This window comes from Tamandua tetradactyla, chromosome 5 (assembly GCF_023851605.1).
Source record: "Tamandua tetradactyla isolate mTamTet1 chromosome 5, mTamTet1.pri, whole genome shotgun sequence".
Taxonomy (NCBI): Eukaryota; Metazoa; Chordata; class Mammalia; order Pilosa; family Myrmecophagidae; genus Tamandua; species Tamandua tetradactyla.
In genome coordinates this window covers 9,601,032-9,623,212 of record NC_135331.1, presented here as the reverse complement: position 1 = coordinate 9,623,212, position 22,181 = coordinate 9,601,032, and the positions used below count along the sequence as shown (strand labels likewise).

The 22,181-nt window shown below is 37.2% G+C and overlaps 1 protein-coding gene and 1 long non-coding RNA gene across 5 annotated transcripts in view; one reads left to right on the top strand and one right to left on the bottom strand.

Moving 5' to 3' along the window:
• Window positions 1–22,181, bottom strand: part of CLIP1 (CAP-Gly domain containing linker protein 1) — a 124,631-nt gene that overhangs the window by 43,170 nt on the left and 59,280 nt on the right. For 3 of the 4 annotated variants that reach the window (XM_077159726.1, XM_077159727.1, XM_077159728.1), the window contains 8 exons: window positions 16,983–17,927; window positions 15,215–15,331; window positions 11,206–11,263; window positions 10,592–10,675; window positions 9,459–9,615; window positions 7,962–8,127; window positions 7,652–7,867; window positions 1,502–1,618 (listed from right to left, as the gene is read on the bottom strand). In XM_077159726.1, coding sequence (XP_077015841.1) covers window positions 1,502–1,618; window positions 7,652–7,867; window positions 7,962–8,127; window positions 9,459–9,615; window positions 10,592–10,675; window positions 11,206–11,263; window positions 15,215–15,331; window positions 16,983–17,927 — 1,860 coding nt within the window. Of the gene's footprint in view, window positions 1–1,501; window positions 1,619–2,714; window positions 4,983–7,651; window positions 7,868–7,961; window positions 8,128–9,458; window positions 9,616–10,591; window positions 10,676–11,205; window positions 11,264–15,214; window positions 15,332–16,982; window positions 17,928–22,181 lie in introns of all 4 variants that reach the window. The other variant, XM_077159725.1, reaches the window with a different exon arrangement.
• On the top strand, window positions 402–20,740 carry LOC143683565 (uncharacterized). Its single transcript, XR_013175535.1, has 4 exons — window positions 402–514; window positions 15,591–15,626; window positions 16,155–16,287; window positions 20,246–20,740. It is a non-coding gene; the product is annotated as an uncharacterized LOC143683565 (long non-coding RNA).

Below are 22,181 nucleotides of genomic sequence, written 5' to 3'. Positions count from 1 at the left end.
AAGCCATGTAGCAAGACTAAATGGCACTCACACACACTGGCCCCATCACCAAACCACAGGAGATGCAGACAGTTTAGGGCCTGGCCTTTGGTGGAAAAGCCAGGTGTGTTCCCGAAATGAGTGGGGATGTGACTATTCACAGGCTCCTGCAGGTAGCCAGATTCTAGGGTAGAGCCCCCACCAGGGAAGAGGGGTTCCTTAGGGCCATCTAGTACACCCGTGTGTACTCCTGGTGCACTGCTGGCTTCTGAACCTTGTGTAATTGTCTCCTATAGTCAGGGATACTTTTCCATGTCATACAGCATGTAGTCAGGAGTCTTACAGAAGCTCTTGCTAGTTTTAACACCATCACGTTCCTTTTAATGCCAACATTCCAGAATCACAGAACAAGAAAAACAGAACATCACAATGGATCCAAAAAACTGATTCATCTTGTCTTATATTTTGGCTACGACAAAGACAGCAAGGGTTATGTTACAGAAGGACAAAATTTTCCCTGATTCCATTCTCAAAGGTTAGAGACATTCCCTAAAATTCTTCTCATTTACTTTAGCTTCTAAATTTGATTAATTTTGATTATCATCTATGATTTTAAAATATTTTTAGCTTGTCTTCTCTTAGGATGATCAATTTTGTAAATGAACTCCCCTTTCTGCATCAAATTTTATTTAATTACCCTATACTTACCTTAAAATGTTCATGTTTTCATAAATGTCAGTCTCTGACCTGTCATAATGAGAAGGTCTAGCTTTATACTAAGCTACTCAATTTAGCCATCCTCTCCCTTGCGTTAACTCCTTAACATCTCTCTTGCCTATCACTTTAAAAAACATCTGAAGTTCAACAGAACTGTATATAATTGCTTCAATGAATCTATCTGCTTAGGATGGAGGTTAACAGCTTTCCAAAGAAAGAAAGTGTTGGTCTCAGGAGGGAGAGAGGTAATAGGGAATCAAAGAAGGGTGGAAAAATGAGAAATGCTACTTCTGGAAAGAATTAAAATAACTTGATGCCACAAATTTATTCCAGCCCCAGAAGTGACTAACTTAAGATAACACAAAAGGGAATTAGTACTGAATAATGCCAAGAAAAGGTCTATGTCAAACTCAGGGCTGAGAAGGATGGAATTTAGTGCCTCAATGCTGGAGAGCTGAGGAGGAAGAAAAAAAAACATGTATAATTAAAGATAAAGGATACAAAAGCTTGATAATGCTATCAGTTCCCTTCTCTCATTAGTTCTTTACCCAAACAGTTATATGAGAAAACCACACTAATCAGATATTTCCCTCAAGTTTAAGGTTCATCCTACAAAACAGGTAATGAAGTAATAATATATTTTATTCAATATTAGCATAGCTTTGGTGTACACTCAACTCTGCTAAAACACATCAAACCTGTATATGGCCACCCTTGAAAAAATAAATAATTCTGAGTTAGCGATTAAACATTTCATGAAGTTGAGAAGCTGTTCTTTGTATAAAAATCATTTAAATCTGATTACTTCATTCTGTAGTTTTTCATTTGTTTGCTTGGTATGCTCCAAGGAGGCCAGGGTTTCGGACTTCTCCTTGGTCATCTGCTCCATTATCTGCATAGCATCTTCCGCTGTCTGGGCAGCCTGAATAAAAGAAAGTGCAATGAGAAGTGCGACACCCATCACCAGCAGCTCAGGTGTTGCTCAGGCTCTGCTGCCCGTGCAGCTGTCCCTGACTCAGTGTCTGTGTGGTGACGGGAGTGACAAAGGGAATGTGAATCAGTCACCAACCCACAGAACCAGACATTCATGGCCTTTACTTTGAAGTAGAATAAGTTTCCAGACCCCTTTCATGATTTCCAGACCCCTCTTCCAATGCCAGTTCCAAGTAGTCATGCTTATCTCTCTGACTTACATTTGTGAGAATAAAGAATTACATCTTTAAATGGCTGAATTTTCTCCTAACCCTTACATAAATTGCCTTGAGCTTAAAATATGCTATTTTAAATTCGGGGCTTTTTGAAACCATTCAGAATTCAGAATGGAAATTTTTCAAATAAAAATAAAAATTATTTGGGCAATGATAATATAAGGTCCAAGTGTCTAATAAGAAGGATATGATGGAAAAATCTACTAGAGTAGCTGTAGGCAATGAATATAAACATGGCTGTGAATAAAAAAGATAATATGCATATGGCAGCAAGTCCTTAGCTGATAGTTATCAAAAAGAATAAAAATAAAATATTTTCAGGCACTTGCTTAAATTTCATTTGGCTTAAAGTTTATGGGAATTCTCTATTATATGTTACCTGTTATCAGTTTTATGGTGATTTCAGTGGAATCTTCCACCTCCAAAATGGATAAACACAATGAAACAGTTAAAAGTCAAACAGAAAATAATACTTCAGTATGTGCCCCATCCGAGTATGGCTCTTAAGCCTTTGAGAACTACAGTTAACTTTGAACTTCGTCACAAAAAATTTTTGCCTTAAATTAAATATATAAATCTTCTTCATTCACAGTTTTTGTTCTGTTTTGCAAATGGATAGGGACTACTGCGATTAGACATTTAGGAAAGAATCATCTCTTCTGACTGTAGTGAAAAGTTAGAGAGATATAAACAACTGACTTGATGGGGTGGATTTTTCTATGTGGAAATGAAGAAAATTCACCTAAGCCACTAACGTTAGTACACAGTGTTAGTAGACCAGGTGCTCAATACCTGAACCTCTCACTTTACCGTAAATGAATGAAGAGTCTCAAGCTCTCTAATTTTAAGAGAAAGCTTGCTCTTGTCTTTCCTCAAAGTGTGGTTTTCATTTTGAGATTCTAGGAGATTGGCTGAAATATGGCTGTTGGTTTTGGCCAATTGGCTAATCTCTTTCTGAAGTATGAAGAAGCTTTCTGCTAGCTTTTCCTTCTCCTTCAGAAGCTCATCATTTTTCAGCATCATTTCTCTTTTCTCAGCCAGGAGGCTCTTGTTATCCTGCATCACCTTGGCTCGTTCAGCCAGGGTTACCTCGTGATTCAGTCGGAGGTCTTCCAAGATTTTGGTGAGGCAGCTGTGTAGTTCTTGCAGTTCTAACTTGGATTTGGACAAGACAGCAAAATCGCTTTTCAGAGTCTCTATGTTGGCAGCAAGTTGAGCTGTTTCTGCACTTAAGAGTTCTTTTTCCTTAATGATCTCCACCATTTTTTGCTCCAATATGGTCTTCTCTTGGATGAGTACAAATTTCTCAGACTGGAGCTCCTTAGTACATACTGTTAACTCTTCCACTTCTTGCTCCAGGAGCACAATTCTCCCATGGAGTTTATCCTTTTCATACAAGGATGACTCGTTTTCCTTTGTTCTGGCTTCCTTTTCTAAGATTAAAGACTGCTCTAATTCATTGATTTCTTCATTTAATTTCTGGCACTCTTCTTGTAGGTTCAACCCATCCCTCAGCAAAATATTCTTTTCAGAACAACAAGCCTGAAGTTCAACATCCAGACTCTCTTTTGCTTGCAATATGTTAGTGCGTTCTTTTTCTAGGTTCTTTTTGGCATTTTGAACCTCTTCCAACATCAAAGAGAGATCATACTTGCTGGCTCCTAGCTCTTGGTTTTCTTTTTTTTTCTCTTGAAGCTCTTTCTTCAAAGCATCAATATTACCAAGTAGTTTCATCTTCTCATGTACAATTATTCTTCTGTTTGCAGACTCTTGATCATATTTCCTCTTAAGGTCGCCTATGGCTTTGATGGAATTCTCTCTCTCTGCAAGTAAATCTATATTTTGCATTTCCAGTACAGATTTTTCTTTCAAGAGACTATCATGCTGCTTCTTGAGCTTCATCATTTTCTGACAAGCCACCTCCTTCTCAGAAGTTAAGTAAGTAAGCTGCTTATTCAGGTTCATTTCAACATGGGCAGCCTCTTCTGAGCATTTGTTCAGTTTTTCAGTGATGATCCTATTTTCATTTAAAAGTTCTTCTTTTTCAGCCAAGAGCCTTCTCTCAGATGAGGCCAAGGTTTCTTTCTCATGCAGAAGCTGGATGCACTCAGAGTCAGTGATCTCCCGACTGGTCTTAATTTCTTCCAGGAGCTTGGTGAGGCTTGTATTTGTAGCCTGAAGTTGCATAATCTCCAGCTCAGCTTTTCTCAGAGTTTTATTAGCGCTATCCAGCTGTGTGCGTAGCCCGTTTGCTTCTGTGCTGAGCAGCTGTTTGACCTGGACGGTGGCCTCCAGGCTGGCATTCAGCTTTTCTTGATCTTGAAGCAGCATGTCCTTCTCAAACTGTAGATCTTTGTTGTTTTGAAAGAGATGATCTCTCTCTACCTTCAAGGCTAGGCACATGTTATCAAGTCTTGACTGTTTCTCTAAAGCTGACTTTTTCTCAGCCGTGAGATCGTCAATCTCTTGTACCAAGGTTTTCTGATCTTTGACTAGCTCCTCATAAGAGCTCTGAAGCTTCTGAATAATTTCGTCCTTATCTTTAACCAAGACAAGATTTTCAGTAGCAAGCCTCCTGATCTGATCTTCCAGGTGGTCTTTTTCTTCTCGGTCCTTCTCAGATTCAGCTAGCAAAGTATCTTTGCTGAACTCAAGTTCTTCTATGAGAGTCTGCATGTTTGTCTTGGAAGCTTGCAGAGTGTCATTTTCCATATTTACCTTCAAGAGTTCTTCCTTTGCTATACTGATTTCTTTGAGTAATTGCTCTCTCTCAACAGCTAGCACTTCTTTACTGAGATGCTCTTGCTGGTAAAGTTTTTCAGCATCTTGCTTTTTTCCCAAGACTTTCTCCTTTTCTAAATTAAGAGTTTCATTTACTGACCATAGTTTCTGTTGGTCATCCTGAAGTAAAGTTATTTTGGCCTCCACTTCTACAAGCTTTGATAAAAGCGAACCTTTTTCTAACTTTAAAGTATTTCCCTCCTGTGCAAGAAGCTGCTTCTCTGATTTCAGACCCCTCAGCTCTTCTGACATTAGTTCAATTTCTTTTTTGGCTGATGTTAACAAATAGGTTAGCGACTACAGAAACAAAAGATGGAAAGAATGGAAACAAAAAATGAAATCAAGCAGACAAATGCAAGCGCAAATAACTAAATTATGAAAGCTTAAATTTTTTTTATATAATAAACTTCACAGAGACTATTTGAATAAGGAAGAGAAACTAGATAAACAAAGCCCATGCAAGGACAATACAAAACAAGCTTAGGTTTGCAAAAGTCTTATGTATCACCTTATTTCATCTTCAAAACAACTTGTGAAATTATTCTTGATAGCTACCTAGAGTATTATACAAAAACAGTAGCTTGGTTTTGACAGAAGGGAGTAAAATTCTGTCCTGCCATTTTGTTATTTCTATCGTAGAAAGGATTCACTGAAGAATTACCTTTTAAAATTACAATTCAAAGAACTGCAAATGTGGATTTTTTGTGGTTGTTTTTTTAAACCATGAAAAGGAGGGAGGGAACAAGGGAGAATAAACTTGCTTTTCAGTTAGTAAGAGGACCTAATTTAAAGGGCAATCACTGACCTGAGACTGATCTGGTCCCAGAATCATATCTAACTTATTAAAAATACAGTCTAATTTTCTAGGCTTTAATGGCTAAAATAAATGGGTTTTAAACATGTATTCATTTAGAAAATAATTTCACCAGCCAATGATGTTCAATATGGGAGCCACCAGCAACATGCGGCTATTGAGCACCGGAAAAGTAACTAGTACAACAGAGGAATTAAATTTGTAATTTTATTAAATTCTAACAAATTTGAATTTAAATGGTCAAGTGGCCAGTAGTTACTATACTAGGCAGCACAGCTACCAACCATTAGCCTTTAAACCAGGGAACAGGGAAAAAAGCCTGGCTATATTTAAGTTACATGGGAATAAAACTCTAAAAATTCTAGAATAAAGCCTTCAAGTTTAATGAGTTAATTCACTAAGAACAATAATCCATGTGGTAATTGCTAAGTATATTTAATGTATTCCAAAATAAAAAGAAATCTATTTAACAAAGGTTACGTTTATGCTCAGCTAGTCTAATGAATTGTCAATCTCCATAAAAATCAGTATGCTCAAACTATGTTAAAACTTTCAGTCTAATGATTTATCTATCAGAAGACTGTCCCCATCAAGAGCTCATGGCACATCAAATAAGGGAAAACAGTGGCTTAGGAATAAAACAAGAAAGTAATATTTTATCATTATCAGGTTCAATAAATACTTTTTTGTTGTGCTGACAGCACACAATAAGGACAATATCTTTCATTTATTAGATTGAGACCTCTTTAGAAAAGTGACCACCTCTTTGTCACCCCAACATGAGTCCCCCAGACCAGGCTGGGTGAACCTATGTTTCCATAACTGTTTACTTGCCAGACTTCCCCACTGGACTGTAAGCAACTTGAAACAGGAACTACGCTTCATGCACTGCTATCTTTCCAGAGTCCATCACAGTGTATGGCATGGAGATCAGTGGTCAGCAAACTATGACTCACAGGCCAAATCCAGTCTACCTCCTGTTTTCATAGATGAAGTTTTATTGGAACACAGCCATACCCATTTGTTTACATGTTGTCCATGGCTGCTTTCATACTACAGCATCAGGGCTCAGTAGTTGTAACAAAGACTTACAGCTGCATAGCCAAAAATATTTACTATCTGGAGAAAGTGCTAACCCTTGGGATAGATTCTTAAATAAGAATAAATAAATGAAAAATCTATTCATCAGCTTATCTAGAATGGCATAAGCCAGTTCACAGGTTCCAGCAGAGTGTGTGTGTGTATGCATGTCAGACACGCATGGTCCACTTAACTAACAGAGGTTTTCAATGGGATTTGTTTCACGCCCTTCATATGCTCTTTCATATTTTCTTTCTCCTAAAGTCATTTATAGACATTTCTCTAATAGTTTAAAATAAAGACTAAAGTTTACTTTTCTTTTAGCAATAAAAAGTTAAATGGTAGTAGGATGGCTGAACCTCATTCAATAATGAGAATCAAAAATATATTTGGGGGCAAAGATAAAGCCTTGACAGCATAAAATGAAATCCAACACATAAAATTCCACTTCATTTAATACTAAGAATTTCTTCGTTGTCATCAAACCAGCTCCCTTGTCAACAAGCTCATGGTACCTTCCTGGAGCTATGTAAAAGCACTCTCTAGAGTTCTCTGTTCTAAATCTTCCTATAAGAGCTCTGTTCCCTCAGCCACATTCTCTCTCAATTTCTCTGTGTCCCTGCTCACTTGCTTCCCTTGGCTTCTGCCTTTTGCCTTTCTGCAGCATATCTCTCCAAACCTTAGTGCAAGGGAGCATGGCCAAGAATAATGGAAATGTTGGAACATTTTCCAAACAATGGAGGCAACTACAAACAGGCAGACAGAGCTCAGGCGACATAAGAACTTTTGTGACAGCTGGGAAACAAGCAGCACAAGAGATGATGGCTACACAGTTCATTCAGGGGAAAGATCTGTCATCACCATCTCAGAGAAGACCAGTAGCTTGAACGAAACACCGGAAGCGGTAGGAATTGTTATTCACCATTAAGTCATGCACTCAAAAGCTTATTATTTTTCAAAGCCAACTTAACTCCTCCTATTTGCTGCTGGTGTTTTCTAAGCACCCGTGCAGCCTTGGTGCAGAACCAGAGCAAGCAGTAATACAATAACATGACTCTCCCCTGTAACATACTTTGGCTTTGTCAGCTTGTTTTTTCAGTTCCTCCATCTCCTGCAACAAGTCACTGTTCTCCTCATGTGCAGCCTTCAGCTTTTCCTCTTTATCCAACAGCATCTTTTCTAGGTTCTGTACGGCTTCTTCATGCTTTGTTTTTGTCTCAGAATTGTTTTTTTCATACCTGGCCTTCAGATCCTGATACTGATTGTGGTTTATTTCCATTTTCTTTTCCTGCAGAAATCCCAAATGAAAGAATAAGTGAGCTAGACAAATTTTTACTGCCCTTCTACCTCCGTGCCAACAAACAGGCCTATTCTCTGCTTACCAGGTCTGACATTTTTTTCTGCAATTCTTTCTTTTCTTCCTCATGCTTTTTAGCTATTTCGTGCTGGCTCTGTTTAGCTTTGAGAGTTACTTCATCAATACTTTTCTGCAGAAGACTTGCATTATCATTTGCCTTTGTAAGTCTTAGCTGTAATTCTTCTACATATCTAAAACAAGATTCAATACAAGGTATCAGATTTTTCATAAAAAATAAATTCTAAAATTATACTTAAAATGTGTTATTAATAGGACTTATGCTAATGATTATAAAAGCCATTAAGTAATTAATAAAATCTGAAAGACATAAAAAGACTTGCCCAGAAGAATAATTTTTAACAGTTGTGATGATAATGAAAAAATAATTCTAGTGCCTCCTAAGACCACAAGATATAAAAATGACATTAAATAACTTGAAATTCCAGCTGAAAGATAATCATGCAGTCCAACAAAGATGTACAGAGAACATGGAGCATCAAGCAAGAGAACTGGCTTTCTATCAAATGAATCAGAGAACACAGGAGAGAAACAGGAGGTATCTCTGGATTTTGCACCTACACAAGCGGAACTTCTCAAAGGCATTCTGCCCTAACCACCTGTGCAGCTGCACGCTCCACCCAATGACTCTGACTGAAGTTGGCAAACCAAGGCCTAATCACCAGTCACCCATGGGCTGAGCTGTGTGTGGGCGAATGGCTGTCTATAAATATAACTTTGCAAGTATTAACACTTAAAGAATCAGAATTCCAGGGGTCCTGAAAGGTCCTCTAAAAATGTATACTTTACAAAATAAAACATGATTTTTATATAACAGCTTTTAAAAAAAATCAAAACAAGAACCTCAGAATAAAGACTAGAGCAGGTATGATTAAAGAAGCTTCGCCACTGGGGAAGTACAATGTAGTGATAAAAGCAGCAAGAGCTAGGGATCAGAATGCCTGGATGGGAAATGAACTTAATGAAGTTAAGTGTCTTGCCTGAGGTGATGAAGTTTGAAACAGGCAGAGCTGACCTCAGGTATCATCTTAGGTAAGACACTTAACTTCATTAAATCTCAGTTTCTTCTTTTTTAAAATGGGAATAACAACAAAGCCACTTCACAGGATTACTGTGAGAATTAAAAAAAAATTCCATAACGGTGTTAGCATAGCGCGTGGCACATAGTAAGTCCTTAACAAATGTTATCTGTCATTAAATTCAAACTGGGTAAAAATATTTTAATGGCATGTAAAATACATTATTGCCATTGGTGAAATATTATCTTTCCTTTACAAGTCATTGAAAGGTTTATACATAAAATACCTGGCCTTCTTTGCAAGTGGTATAGGTAAAAATCCATTTTAAAAGGTTAAATAATTTATTCAAGGACATAGTGAGGTAATAATAGAAAGGAACTGAGAAAGGAAACTTTAAAACATAATTCAAAGGTTTCCCTCCCATGTAGATTTTGCTTCTGAGCCTAATCTAAAGCACTCACTTTCATTAACACATTTATATATACCTTTCTTTCAGACGTAATTCATCATTCATTTTTGTCAACTGAGAAGAATTGTCTCCTGACATCTTCATTATTTCAGCAATGTCATTTTCCAGTTTTTCCTTTGCCTTTATCAAATGCATTTCTCTTTCACTTCTCTCTCTAAATTTTGCCTCCATATCTGAATACATAAAGAAAAAAAGGAAGAGCACTATAGTGTTATAATCAACGAACATTGATTGAGAGCCTCCTACATGCCAAACCTTGTTCTAGGGTGTATTTGCATATAGCCCTCATGAAACTGACATTCTAATGAAGCAGACAATAAACAAAATAAAGTAAATGGTAAGAAAATAAAGAGTAAAAAGAAAGAAAGAAAACATTTGTATTAGGGGTTTACATCTTAGATAGGGTCTCTCTGAGATGGTGACATTTGAGTAAAGACCTGAAGGAAGGGAGGGAGTAAATCACATAGGTACCTGAAGGAAGAGTACTACAAGCAGAGGGAAAAACAAACACAAAGGCCCTGAGGCATTTTAAGTATCTGTTAGGAGGTCAATATGGCTGAAGTGGAAGGAACAAGAGGAAATGGAGTAAGAGATGAGATCAGACTGGCAAGACGACCACAGCCTTTACTCTGAGTGAGATGAGAAGCCAGTGGAAGATTCTGAGCAGAGAAATGACATGACCTGACTTCATTTTAAAAGGCTCACCCTGGCTCCTGCATTGTGATCAGCCTGATGGGGGACAAGGAAGAAGCAGGGAGACCAAGTGGTCAATTATAATTCAGATAAAAGTTAATGGCTGGGGCAGGCCATGATGGCTCAGCAGGCAGAGTTTTTGCCTGCCATGCCAGAGACCTGGGTTCTATTCCCGGTGTCTGCCCATGCAAAAAAAAATAATAATAATAATAATGGCTTGTGCCAACAATAGCATTGTAAGTGGTAAGAAGTGCTTGGATTTTGGCAATATTTAAAAAAATAGAACAAATAAAACTTACTGAAAGTGACAGATCTCAAACAAGTATTTTATCATACTATATCACAATTAATGAGGAAAGAAGTTAAGCCTGAAGAGTAGATAGTTACCATAAAATAATAAAACTATCTTGAAGCCTACTATATTTAACATATAATAGTAAGAGTCATCCTTCTTACCTGCTAAATTTTCTCTTAACTTCTCCAATTCAGAAGACAGCGCGTTAAACTGTGCTTCTTTTTGGTGTAATTTATTTACAGTTTCTATTTAGGACAAAATAAAAAGTTTAATCTATATCATATTTAATAAGCCATCTAGAGCTTGGCTATCTTACAAACAAATTAAAACATATGCTTATGAGATTTGAAATCATAGCAATATTAATAGGTCCCATTTACAAATCAAAACCAAAAATTATTATAAAGGAGTACACATCTCTTTGCCTTCCCCAAACCTGTGGTTTAGACAGACACCAGGCAGCACTTTTCCAGTCTTCGATTTCCTCCTCCAGTGAAGTCAATAATGCTACCAATGACTAGCATTTAAATAACATAATACTTCTCCCAAGTATACTTACATTTTAATATGGAAGAAGCCTTAAGTCAAAAGAAGAAAGAATTAGTTGGGAGTTTGAGGCTTCAGGAAGCTAATGGAATCCAGTATTCCTTTGAGCTGTGGAAACTTCCAGGATACTGAAATTAGACTAAAGCAGCATCTCTTTGTGCACTCCAGAGACCAGCCCCAGTGCAGGAACATGACATTCTCTAAAGTGACCTGATCATATAAGACATACCTTGCATACTTCTTTGAAGAGAGACCGCCTCCTCTGAAGCATCAGCAAACTTTTCTTTCTAAAGAAAAAGAATTGGATGCTCAGAATAGAAGATTTCAAATTGTAAAGATAAACATTTCTATTAGTTATTTCTACAATACTACCTACATTTTGTTTCAGTGAAACCAGCTCTCGTGGAATACGCAGGCATCAGTTACCGCCATGTGCATACTGTTCACATGCGGATGAGGTCTGCATATGCGGGTGTGCATACAGTGTACATATGCAGGTACACTCATACAGATGCCGGCACGCACAGGTGTGTACCAACATCTGCACTGTGTGTACATGTGCAACTACAAGCATGTGGTGCATGTGTGTGCTTTCTTCTCACACTGCCACCCTTACACAGCTGACCTCTTCAGAAATCTGCCTGAGAGGAACACAGAGCTCTGAAACTGTTTATATCTGAGAGTAATCTGAGCATGTTATCTTGAATCTAGGTCTGTATCAGCTACTTTTTCTATTTTAAAGTTTCTTCACTCTCCTACTGTTCCAGCCTTTCTTTTCTAAACATTACAATAGGCCAAGATAAAGCCACTCTCCCAGTTGCCCTGAGATGAATTTGGGGCTAAATTTGCCAAGACAAATTTTTTGAAGCTTTAATGCAATTATATTGATATATATCATATATTCACATATCATATAGTCAACCAAAGTGTAGAATCAACGGTCCACAGTATCATCATATAGCTGTGCATTCATCACAATCAACATCTTTTTCTTTTTTGTGAAAAATAATGTGGTAGTTAGATTCAGTTGTCAACTTGGCCAGGTGAAGGCACCTAGTTCTGTTGCTGAGGACAGCAGCCAATCGTACGTGAGCCTCATCTGTTATGCATCTGCAGTCGGCTAGGAGGCATGCCTGCTGCAATGAATGATGTTTAACTTAATTGGCTGGTGCTTAAATGAGAGAGTACAACGTAGCACAGCCTAAGCAGCTCGCCATTCCTCATCTCAGCACTCGCAGCTCAGCCTAGGCCTTTGGAGATGCAGAAAGAAGTCACCCCTGGGAAAGTTGTTGGAACCCAGGGGCCTGGAGAGAAGGCCAGCAGAGACCATCCTGTGCCTTCCCACGTAAGAAAGAACCTCAGTGGAAAGTTAGCTGCCTTTCCTCTGAAGAACTAACAAAATAAATCCTCTTTTATTAAAAGCCAATCCATTTCTGGTGTGTTGCATTCTGGCAGCTAGCAAACTACAACAAATAACGTATTTACAAAAAAGCACAAATTTCAAAGGACATCACAACAATTAGTTGTAGAACAGATTTTAGAGCTTGGTATCAGTTATAATTCCACAATTTTAGGTTTTTACTATTCGCTGTTCCAAGACTCTGAAGACTAAAAGAATATCAATGTAATGATTCAGCAATTATATTCACTTATTAAACCCTACTTTCTCTGTATAACTCCACCATCTCCTTTGACCTTTCTCCTACTCTTTAAGGTTATTTGGGCTGTGGCCATTCTAACTTTTTCAAGTTGAAAGGAGCTGTCGATAATATGGGGTAGGGAGATGGAACTAGCTGATGTTCTGGAGAGGCTGGGCCCTTTGCATTTCAGAATTTATCTGGTCTAGGAACCCACCTGGAGGTTGCAGGTTTCTGGAAAGTTACACTACTGCATGGAACCTTTGTAGAATCTTATATAATGCCCTGGGTGTTCTTTAGGATTGGCAGGAATGGTTCTGGCTGGGATCTGGCAGACTATGATAGGTAGCAATGTCTACCTGAAGCTCATATAAGAGTGGCCTCCAGAGTAGCCTTTCGACTCTGAACTCTCTCAGCCACCGATACCTTATTTGTTACACTTCTTTCCCCTCTTTGGGTCAGGATGGCATTATCGATCTCATGGTGCCAGGGCCAGGCTCATCCCTGGCAGTCATCTCCCATGTTGCCAAGGAGACTTTGACCCCTGGATGTCATGTCCCACACAGGGATGGAAGGTAATGATTTCACTTGCAGAGCTGGGCTTAAAGAGAAAGAGGCCATATCTGAACAACAAAAGAATTCCTCTGGAAGTAACTCCTAGGTATACCTATAGTTAGACTGAGCTTTTCCACTACATAAATAAACTTCACAAGAGCAAGCCTCAAGATCAACGGCTTGGTCTACTGATTTAGGTTCCCCTATGTTTGACACAGTATCAGGGGGTTCCCAGTGGTAAAGTTTAATAGTTCCATATTTTTTCTCCCATTCCTCAAGGGACGTAGCCAAAACTTTTTGATTATCTACTTAATATACTCTGGGATATATCCAGGTATTACAATAAGCTATATAGGATTACAGGCCCTCATTCTTACCCTGGGTTCCCTGTGTTTGGGTTGCTTAAATGATCTATCCAGACAGACTGAGTTAGATTATGTGCTACAGAAAATTTAGGTTCTGGACAAAATAAACCTTTCTTCCTTTGGTCTCATAGAGAAGGCGAAGCTCTAAAATACAGACAATGCAAGACAATTTTTTTTTTTTGCAAGATAACTTTAAGGTAGGAATTTCTAATGAAATTCTATTCAATGATGGACGCACAAGCCAAAGTTCTTCGAAGCCCACAAAGCTGACTACATGTGTTATGCCCTAAGCCAGATATCAGGTGGAATATTTTTCCTTCAATGTATAGAGTTAAATAATGTAAATTACAAAAAAGAAAGGCATCATTTAAAAGTCTGGAGGAAGGCACTGGGATGACGTAGAACTCAAAATAGATTTTCTCAAAGAAAAACGTATTACAAATCAAGATGCCCAGAGCAGTTTTTTCCTTACAACGTAGCTGAAATACTATATACCAAAATTGTCCAAAAGTACTTTCTATAATATTGGAGATGTTCTATATTGTGCTGTTCAAGATAGTAGCCATTAACCACAGTGGCTGCTGAGCACTTAAAATGGGCGAATACAACTGAGGAATTAAATTAAATTAAAATTTTGTCTAATTTTAATTAATTTAAATTTTTATACCCACATGTGGCAGTAGCTATACACAAAATCATAGAAATATGTAATACTGGCATTTAAAGAAGAAAAAAACATCCACTTTTGTTTACTGTTATTTACATGGAAGCAGATTATAATTAGGGGACAGGAAGTCATCTGGAGGATCTGACACCAGAGTCCCTGCCGTCAACCTTTACCCTCCCTAGTTTCTCCCTAATCTATGACTTTCTTTTTCCATGATCTAGCCCTTTTGGCACTGCTCATCTTTTATTAGCTTTCATTAAACTTTTGATTTTGGTGCAGGAGGCAAGATGGGAGGGGAAAAGGGTGAGAAAAGGTAAGAAAAAAACACATTTCCTACAATCTGGGATTAAGAAAAGAGGACATATATGAAAGGAAAAGTCATTTCTTGAGGGGAAATAAACTGAGTCGTAAGAAAGAATTCTTTGGATTCACTGGATAAGACAGCATCCTGCCCCACTAATGAGGTGCTGAGGACTGGGATGCTTGGCTTGCTGGCTATTCCATACAGTCATGAGGCAAGCAGGAGGAGGCACAGCACAAAGTCGCTGTTATGATGAAATACAATTGTGTTCGACAGGTTAATGCAGAAGGTACTCGTATTTTGTAAAACTAAGTATTCAATAACATTCAACATCAGGGCATTCCTAGAAGCAAAGGATAGATTAAAAAATAAAAAAGGAATACTTACCTTTATCGCTAGTTTGGGTTTGCTCCGATCTCTCCCAAGATTTTGTTTGGTTTGGTTTTGTTTTTTGGGGGGAGGGGGTGTGATGCATGGGCTGAAAATTGAACCTGGGTCTCTTGTGTGGCAGGAGAGCATTCTACCACGGAACCACCCATTCATGGTTTCGATGAAGGTATTTATCAGCCAATAACTAACATTTTCAATTTAAAACAACAATATGAAGGAGAAAGAAATTAGCTGCAATATTTCTTTCTCTATGGAGATTTTTTCAAGTAGGAACAATTCTAATGGCATAAATCTTGAAAATCAGATTCTCAAAAGGTACTTACCAAAATGTGAAGTTCTTTTTCCAAAGCTTCTTTCACTTGACTGACTTCACTCAAATTTGCCTGAAGGTTAGTAAGCCTGAGCTCTCTCCCCTGGAGCTCTTTGGTAATGCTACTAGCCTAACATGGTTACATGTATAAAAGCAAATGAACAAAAGGGAAACAAAAATGAATGAGGAGAAAAAAATAAAACAAATGTAAAACATTTATAAGAAACAAGCAAAAGAGAACTGAAAAGGAACCAAGGCATGGGTAAAAGTTGTCTTTTTTCTTTTCTTTTTTTTCTAATTCTAAGAAGCCAATTATTAAATGATGACTGTTCAGACAATCAATTCCAGATATGCTTGTCTAATGGCTTTTTTTTTTTTCGCATGGGCAGGCTCCAGGAATTGAGCCCAGGTCTCCAGCACAGCAGGTGAGAATTCTGCCACTGAACCACGGTTGCCCACCCTAATGGCTATTTTTAAATAGTCAAAATAGACTATTTTTCTATACCCAAATTTGAGATACTAGGATAATCCAAAGTAGAAAGTGCAGAAGCTTACTTTAAATGAGCTACTTGAGCAATTTCATTTTCTAGGTTTCACAAGCCTTCAGAGAGGGATGGTTAGTACATATTATCTATATTTTTTGTATGCTTAGTATATTTCAAGATTTAAAATAAAATAAATTTTTAAAATCCATTAGACAATAGTCATCAGAACTTGCTAAAGTTAAATCTTGATGTAAAAAAAGTGGACCAATCATTAGCTACATATTCTCTTCTAATGAATTTTTTGTGTTTTGACTGATATTTTGGAACCACCAGAGGAGATTTGAGAAAAATTTCCTGGTAACCAGTTTGTCATCTCCAACTATACAGTTACTTGGCAGATTTTTGCTGTTTGTCTGTCCTCGCCTCTCCCCCATTTAATCATCACAACCCTTCATTCTTTGCCAACAGAGCAGCTTCTCTCGCAAAAAGCTCAGAACACTCAGCATCAATACCAGCACCTCAACTAGCGGCAGGAGGACTGGGAAAGAATGTTCACTCCACGAACAATCCTTAAAAATGAAGATGACATTTAACAAAGCTGGTTAGTAAGAAATGTAGCTGACGAATGTTTCACAATATTTCCTATGCCTTGACCACAAGTTCACTCGGCTAGTCTTTCCTTAAAAAGGCAGGGAAGAGAGCGTGTTCTCATTGGAAAAAATTCCAGTGAGACAGAAAAAGTAACAATGCAAAGAGCTCAAAGTTCTTGACTTTCATTTTGCTGTGACTGTTATTTATCACAGCATGTTAATTTATAACAGTCAAGTAGCACTTGGAATTCCTATTTAGTTTTTATATATAACCCCAAAGACAAGGTGGGAAAGGAGTTGATCTTAAAAGTTTCTATCTTATTCATGCACTCATTCTCTTATCTTAACTCAATACAATCATTTTAGGGAGTTCTCTATTTTAAGAAGAGATTATAGACTGAACAAGTTCCAAGAGGAAACCACAACATTGCCCAGGGACAAAGTAACAGATAAAGTGCCCAAATAATAGGAAACTAACATTCAAAATAAATTCACAGTTGAGCCATTATTTTCTCTAATCTCCTCAGATGAAACCATACTCAAGATATCAGAAGATACCATATTCAACTGGGAATTATTAGCACCAAATAATATGCTTTAATTAAATCAGGAATTTAGAGGATGAATTATCTCAACTCAAAAGTAATGTTCAAGGCAAAATTAAAACAGCAAATGGAAAAGAAAGGTGGAGGACGTTAATACAAACCTTGCCACTCTCAGCATTCTTTTCAATCTCTAAATTTTTAATCTGCTCCTTGGCTGCCTCAAGCTGCTGTCTAAGTTTCTCAATTTCTGATTTACCTTCGGAACTGGCTTTCCGAAGTGCATCAAGATCCAAGAGCCTTTCTTCGGTAGCCTTGAGCTGTGATGTAAAATTATCAATAACTTTGGTTTGTTCATTGTATTTGGCTTGCAGTACCTCTAGCTCCTTTACCTTTATTTCAGCTTCCTGTAATTTGTTTAACGTATCCTCCATTTCTACCAGATGTTGGTCTTCTGCTTTGTCCAGTTTCGATTTGACAGCTTCCAGATTGTTCTCCTTTTCCTTAATGACTTTCATTAGTTTAGTCTTTAGGGCTTCTATCTCTTTAGCATGAACAGACCGTTCAGAGTCTTGTTTATTTTGCAAGCTTTCTATTTCGTGCTGATAATCCAGTCTCAATTTCTCTATTTGTGTTTTTAACTCAGCAAATTCTGCCGCCTCGGTTCCAACCCCCTTATTGAAGGACACCTTCAGTTCTTCCATTGCCTGCTGATGGGAAGCAATGGCAGTCTCCAGCTTTGACTTCCACAGAGCTATCACATCTGAGTTCTCCTTGTTGGCATGATCAAGCTTGTTTTTCAACGACTCATTCTCTTTAGAAAGCTTCTCTGTTACCATGTGAAGTGCCTTTATCTCCTTCTGATGAGTTTCTTCACAGGCTCCAAAATGCTCCTTCAGTGAAACTATTTCTTTCTGGTGGTCAGTCTGGGTGGCTTCTAACTTTTCTTGCAAAGAACTTATCTCTTGCAAAAGAGAAAGTGACATATCCACATCACCTGTAGGCTTACTGGACTCTAGCCTTCTTCGGAGCTCGGCTACTTCTTGTACTCTCAATGCTAGATCTTTTTCCAGCTCCATTATACGAGACTTTTCTGACACAGTAGCCACCTAATGACAGCAGTCCAAAGAAAAAGAGATCATTTACATCACTGATGATTTTCTTTAACTCTGAAGATCTTTAATAACTACCCCATCTCAGGCAGCAATCAAACTACTAGAGATGCCTACATGTTAATATAGCCATAGCTGCAAAAATGTCCTAAAACCAATTCTGGCAGCTCCAATTCAAATTATAATCTTCAGCCAACTTCTACCATTCTGAGATGCTAAAGAAACCTAAAATTGATACTTGCCTTTAACCCCTCCAAAAATATTTTTCTCTAAAGAAGCACAAAGCAAGAAAATGCTCATTAATGGTAACAAGTTAAAAGCAAGAGTAACTTTCAAACTTCTCAGATGTTTCTGCCTCCAGGAAGACAGAATGCTCCCTATTTTGCCAGTTCTTTCCATCCCACTTCACTCAGGATATATAAATGCTATCTCTCTGATGGAGGTGATCACAGAACCACGCTATCCAGTATAGGAGCCATTAGACACATAAGGCTAGTAAGCATTTGAAATGTGGCTATTCTGAAATTAGTTGTGCTTTAAGTGAAAAATGCACAGTGATTTTGAAGATTTAAGGAAAAAAGGAATGCAAAATATCTTAATTTTTTATATTGATTACATGATGAAATGACAGTATCTTGGACATATTGGTTTACATAATACATATTATTAAAATTAATTTCACCTGTTTATTTTTACTTATTACAAAAGTATATATATAGTTTGTATTATACTTCTATTGAATAATGTTGGTGTAAAAGACCTAAAATTACCTATCTGATGTTTCAATAAATAATATATCAACAGTAGAATAACAGCCTCAACTGGATAATGAAGAATTAATTTACTAACCTATTTTTCTCTTTAAAGACAGAGTAATAATGATTACTTACCTGCCATTATACATAAGAATCTTATATTCTCTCTTCTGGATTTTATAGTTCGATCAGCAATTTGATGTACATACCTTGTTCCCCTAACCCAGTGGTTCTCAGACTTTGCACATGAATCACCTGGGATTTACATGTAAAATGCAGATTCCCAGTAACAACCAGGTCCTTTGATTCTTTTTGTGTTCTGGAGTAGGGCCCAGGAATTACTTTTTCGTAAACAAACACATACCCCAGAGCTAGGAGAAATACTCTCTTAACCTATGTCCTATTATGCTTAGAAAATTATTTCCTTCCATTCCCTGTTACAGAATAAGTGGAAAATGGTAGCTTCAAGAATAAAAAATAATTATTTGACTATCTTGGGAAATAGATGGGAAGTTGAATCATTAAAAATCACCAGTGACTCTCAAATTTCAAGGATCAAAACTCTTCTGAATTTAAGACTCCTCTCCCACGCTGTCTTTGTTGGGACAGAACATGACTGATGTGTGTTTCTTTTATTTCCCCACTGTCCACTAAAGCGTTGATACTAATAAAGACTAAAATCCCCATAAGAGAAAAGGAAAAGAAAGCACTTGGATCTCCAAAACTGCATAATCAAGTCATTAAATATTTCAGAACCGATTACAACTGTACTTCAGGGTCTAAATGTTGATTCATTTACATAATCTGGGGAGAGGGGGAGCCCAAGAGTTTCTACCACAAAATAAGGTACAAAACATTAATAAATCCCATTGCTGCAAAGTCTATAATGCAAAAAAATTAAATCCAATTGGGAAATAGTTAATTAGTCACAACAAACAGAGTGAGAAAATGCAAATCAGAAAATGAGGTAAAATAGTAAAGAGTATACTTTGCATGGCATTTTCACAGCACTTTTTTTACTTCATTACCCAATGTCTACTCTCAGCTAAACTACCTAGGCATCTGCCTCCTCCACTAACTTTAGGCCATAAAAATCAGGAATCATTTCTTATTCTTGACAATATCTGTACAGCATCAAGCACATTGTTTATAAACGGAATTTACTGACTTAAAGGAATTCTAAAGTAGAAACTTCTATGGGTCACTGGTTAGGTTCACACTAACTCACCACGAGGCAAACCAAGAGTAAGGATCAAGTGGGCAGCTGTGTGGTGATGTTGTGAGCCACTGACTGTGTACTGTGCACAGACGGTATGTGTGTGAAGATTCCTCAATGAAAATATTCAAGGAAAAAAAAGTAGAACATTTCACACTCCTTTTAAGAAAGCACCTGCTAAGTTAATTTCAGTCAATGTAAAAATCTGTAAAACATTTTGAGGAGAGAAGGATAATCTAGAAATTAGAACCAGCAGAAGAACATTTAAAGTCCCTTGAAATGAGTAAGTTTAAAATATGTTTATGTAGTTCAACACCTTAAAAGGGTTTATTTTAATGTTGTAGGAATCTACCCGTGGCCCCATAAATTACTGAAAGAGAGGTGATTGCCACAGAACGACACAGCGACAAAGAGCATCAGAGTGATGTCAGAAGGTCACATTCAAGTCACTTACATTTGGTTTCCTTATGAAAACTGGGCTGTGTGAAAATAAGAGAAAGTGTTTCTTCATCTTAGGCTATAAGAAGTGCGAAAAGTGTTTTATTTTTACCAATACTGTCAATATTATATATGTAGACACCTACCAACTAATCTAAGGACAACTCATCTATATAGTTTACAAATTCAGACTACACCTGCTGCTTATGTTCGTTAGCTTGAATTTGAAAAACTTAGCCACAGTTGTAAATTACATCACAGAAGAAAGGTAAATACCCTTAATGAAAACATAAATCAGTCTTTTCCAATTAAATTTTATATCTCAATCTACCTTAACCTCAGTTTGACGTAATTAGATTTTTATCCTATGCACAGAAATAAAAGCCATATTCTTGGTTACTTCCCTCATGATGTTTTCATTTTTGCTTTTTCTCTTCTAAGCAGTTTTGCTGGAATGTGCTCCCACATCATACAGTACATCCAGGGTATGTGGTCAGTGGTTCCCAGTATCTTATCTAATTGGGTGTTCATGCCACGATCAGTTTTGGAATATTTTCATTACAAAAAAAAAAAAAATCCCATGCATCTTATCCCCTACTATTATATATATTTTTAAAATCAATTTTGTTCACAGACCATACAGTCCATCCTAAGTATACAATCAATGGCTCCTGAAATAATTACATATTGTGCATTTACGTCCACATCAATATATCATTTTGTTTTAAGAAATAAATAAAATGTTTTAGAACAAAAAGTGTAAGGACCGAGAAAAAACATCATTTATTATAGAAACATATTAACTTTAAACCGAAATATTTGGGAAAAGAATGCTGTGCATGGACACCTTCTTATCTATGGCAAAAAGAAAATATCAAAGTTGTTTGCTGACAAAGCTAAGCTAGGGGAGAGGAGTTCAGAAGCAAAAAAAGAAAATACTTCCTTCAACAGTCATACTAAAGGAACTCACTTTCACTAGTCCCTTTTATTTCCCAGATCAAGTCGCTGACTTTCAGGAAATGAAGAAGCAGCACCAAATTTCCACGTTTATTCTCTTATCAAATACAGAGGAGAAATCTATAGTTTTGAGTTTGACTCAGAACACTTTTTGTTCTTAAAAAATAAAAACATATGATTTAGAAAAGTTACGCAGTTGTACAGAATTTTAGATCAGTGATTTCTCACTATGGGAAATTTCTAAAAATACTAACAATTGAAAAGAAAAAAATCAGGAGACTAAATCGATCAGAGACAGAGTAATTTTTGAAATTGTAAAGGACATGGACATAATTTAGTCATTGGCAGTCAAAATCATGAGTTTAAAGATATGCACACATATTTTTATATGAAAATCATTCTGATTCATTATTTCTTAAAGTTTTTCGCACAAAACTACTCTCATTACAGACCAACTCCACCCTGTAGTGTAGAGCACAGACTCTGGAGCCAAATGGCCTAGATACAAAGCCCAGCTACACTATTATTTTTAGCTGGGTGACCCTGGGCTGGTTAGTTAACCTCTCTGTTCCTTAGTGTCCTTGTCTATAAAATGGGGACAATTTTACTACCAGCCTCCTGGGGCTGTGATGAGACTAAGTTAATACTTGTAAAGCACTTAGAATAGTGTCTGGCATGAAGTAAGTGCAGATAGTAGGTACGTGATTATATAAATAAACTAAAACATTACAATGCACTGGGTTAAAGGGTCAAACACAGTGAGCTGGGAATTTAAGATGCCATTCTGGGCCCAACATAATTTTCTCTCCTTACCACTGTGATTTTTAACCTACTGGGTGACAGACCAGGGGCAGGTGCAAAGAGGGATCAGGTGACAAGAAAAAA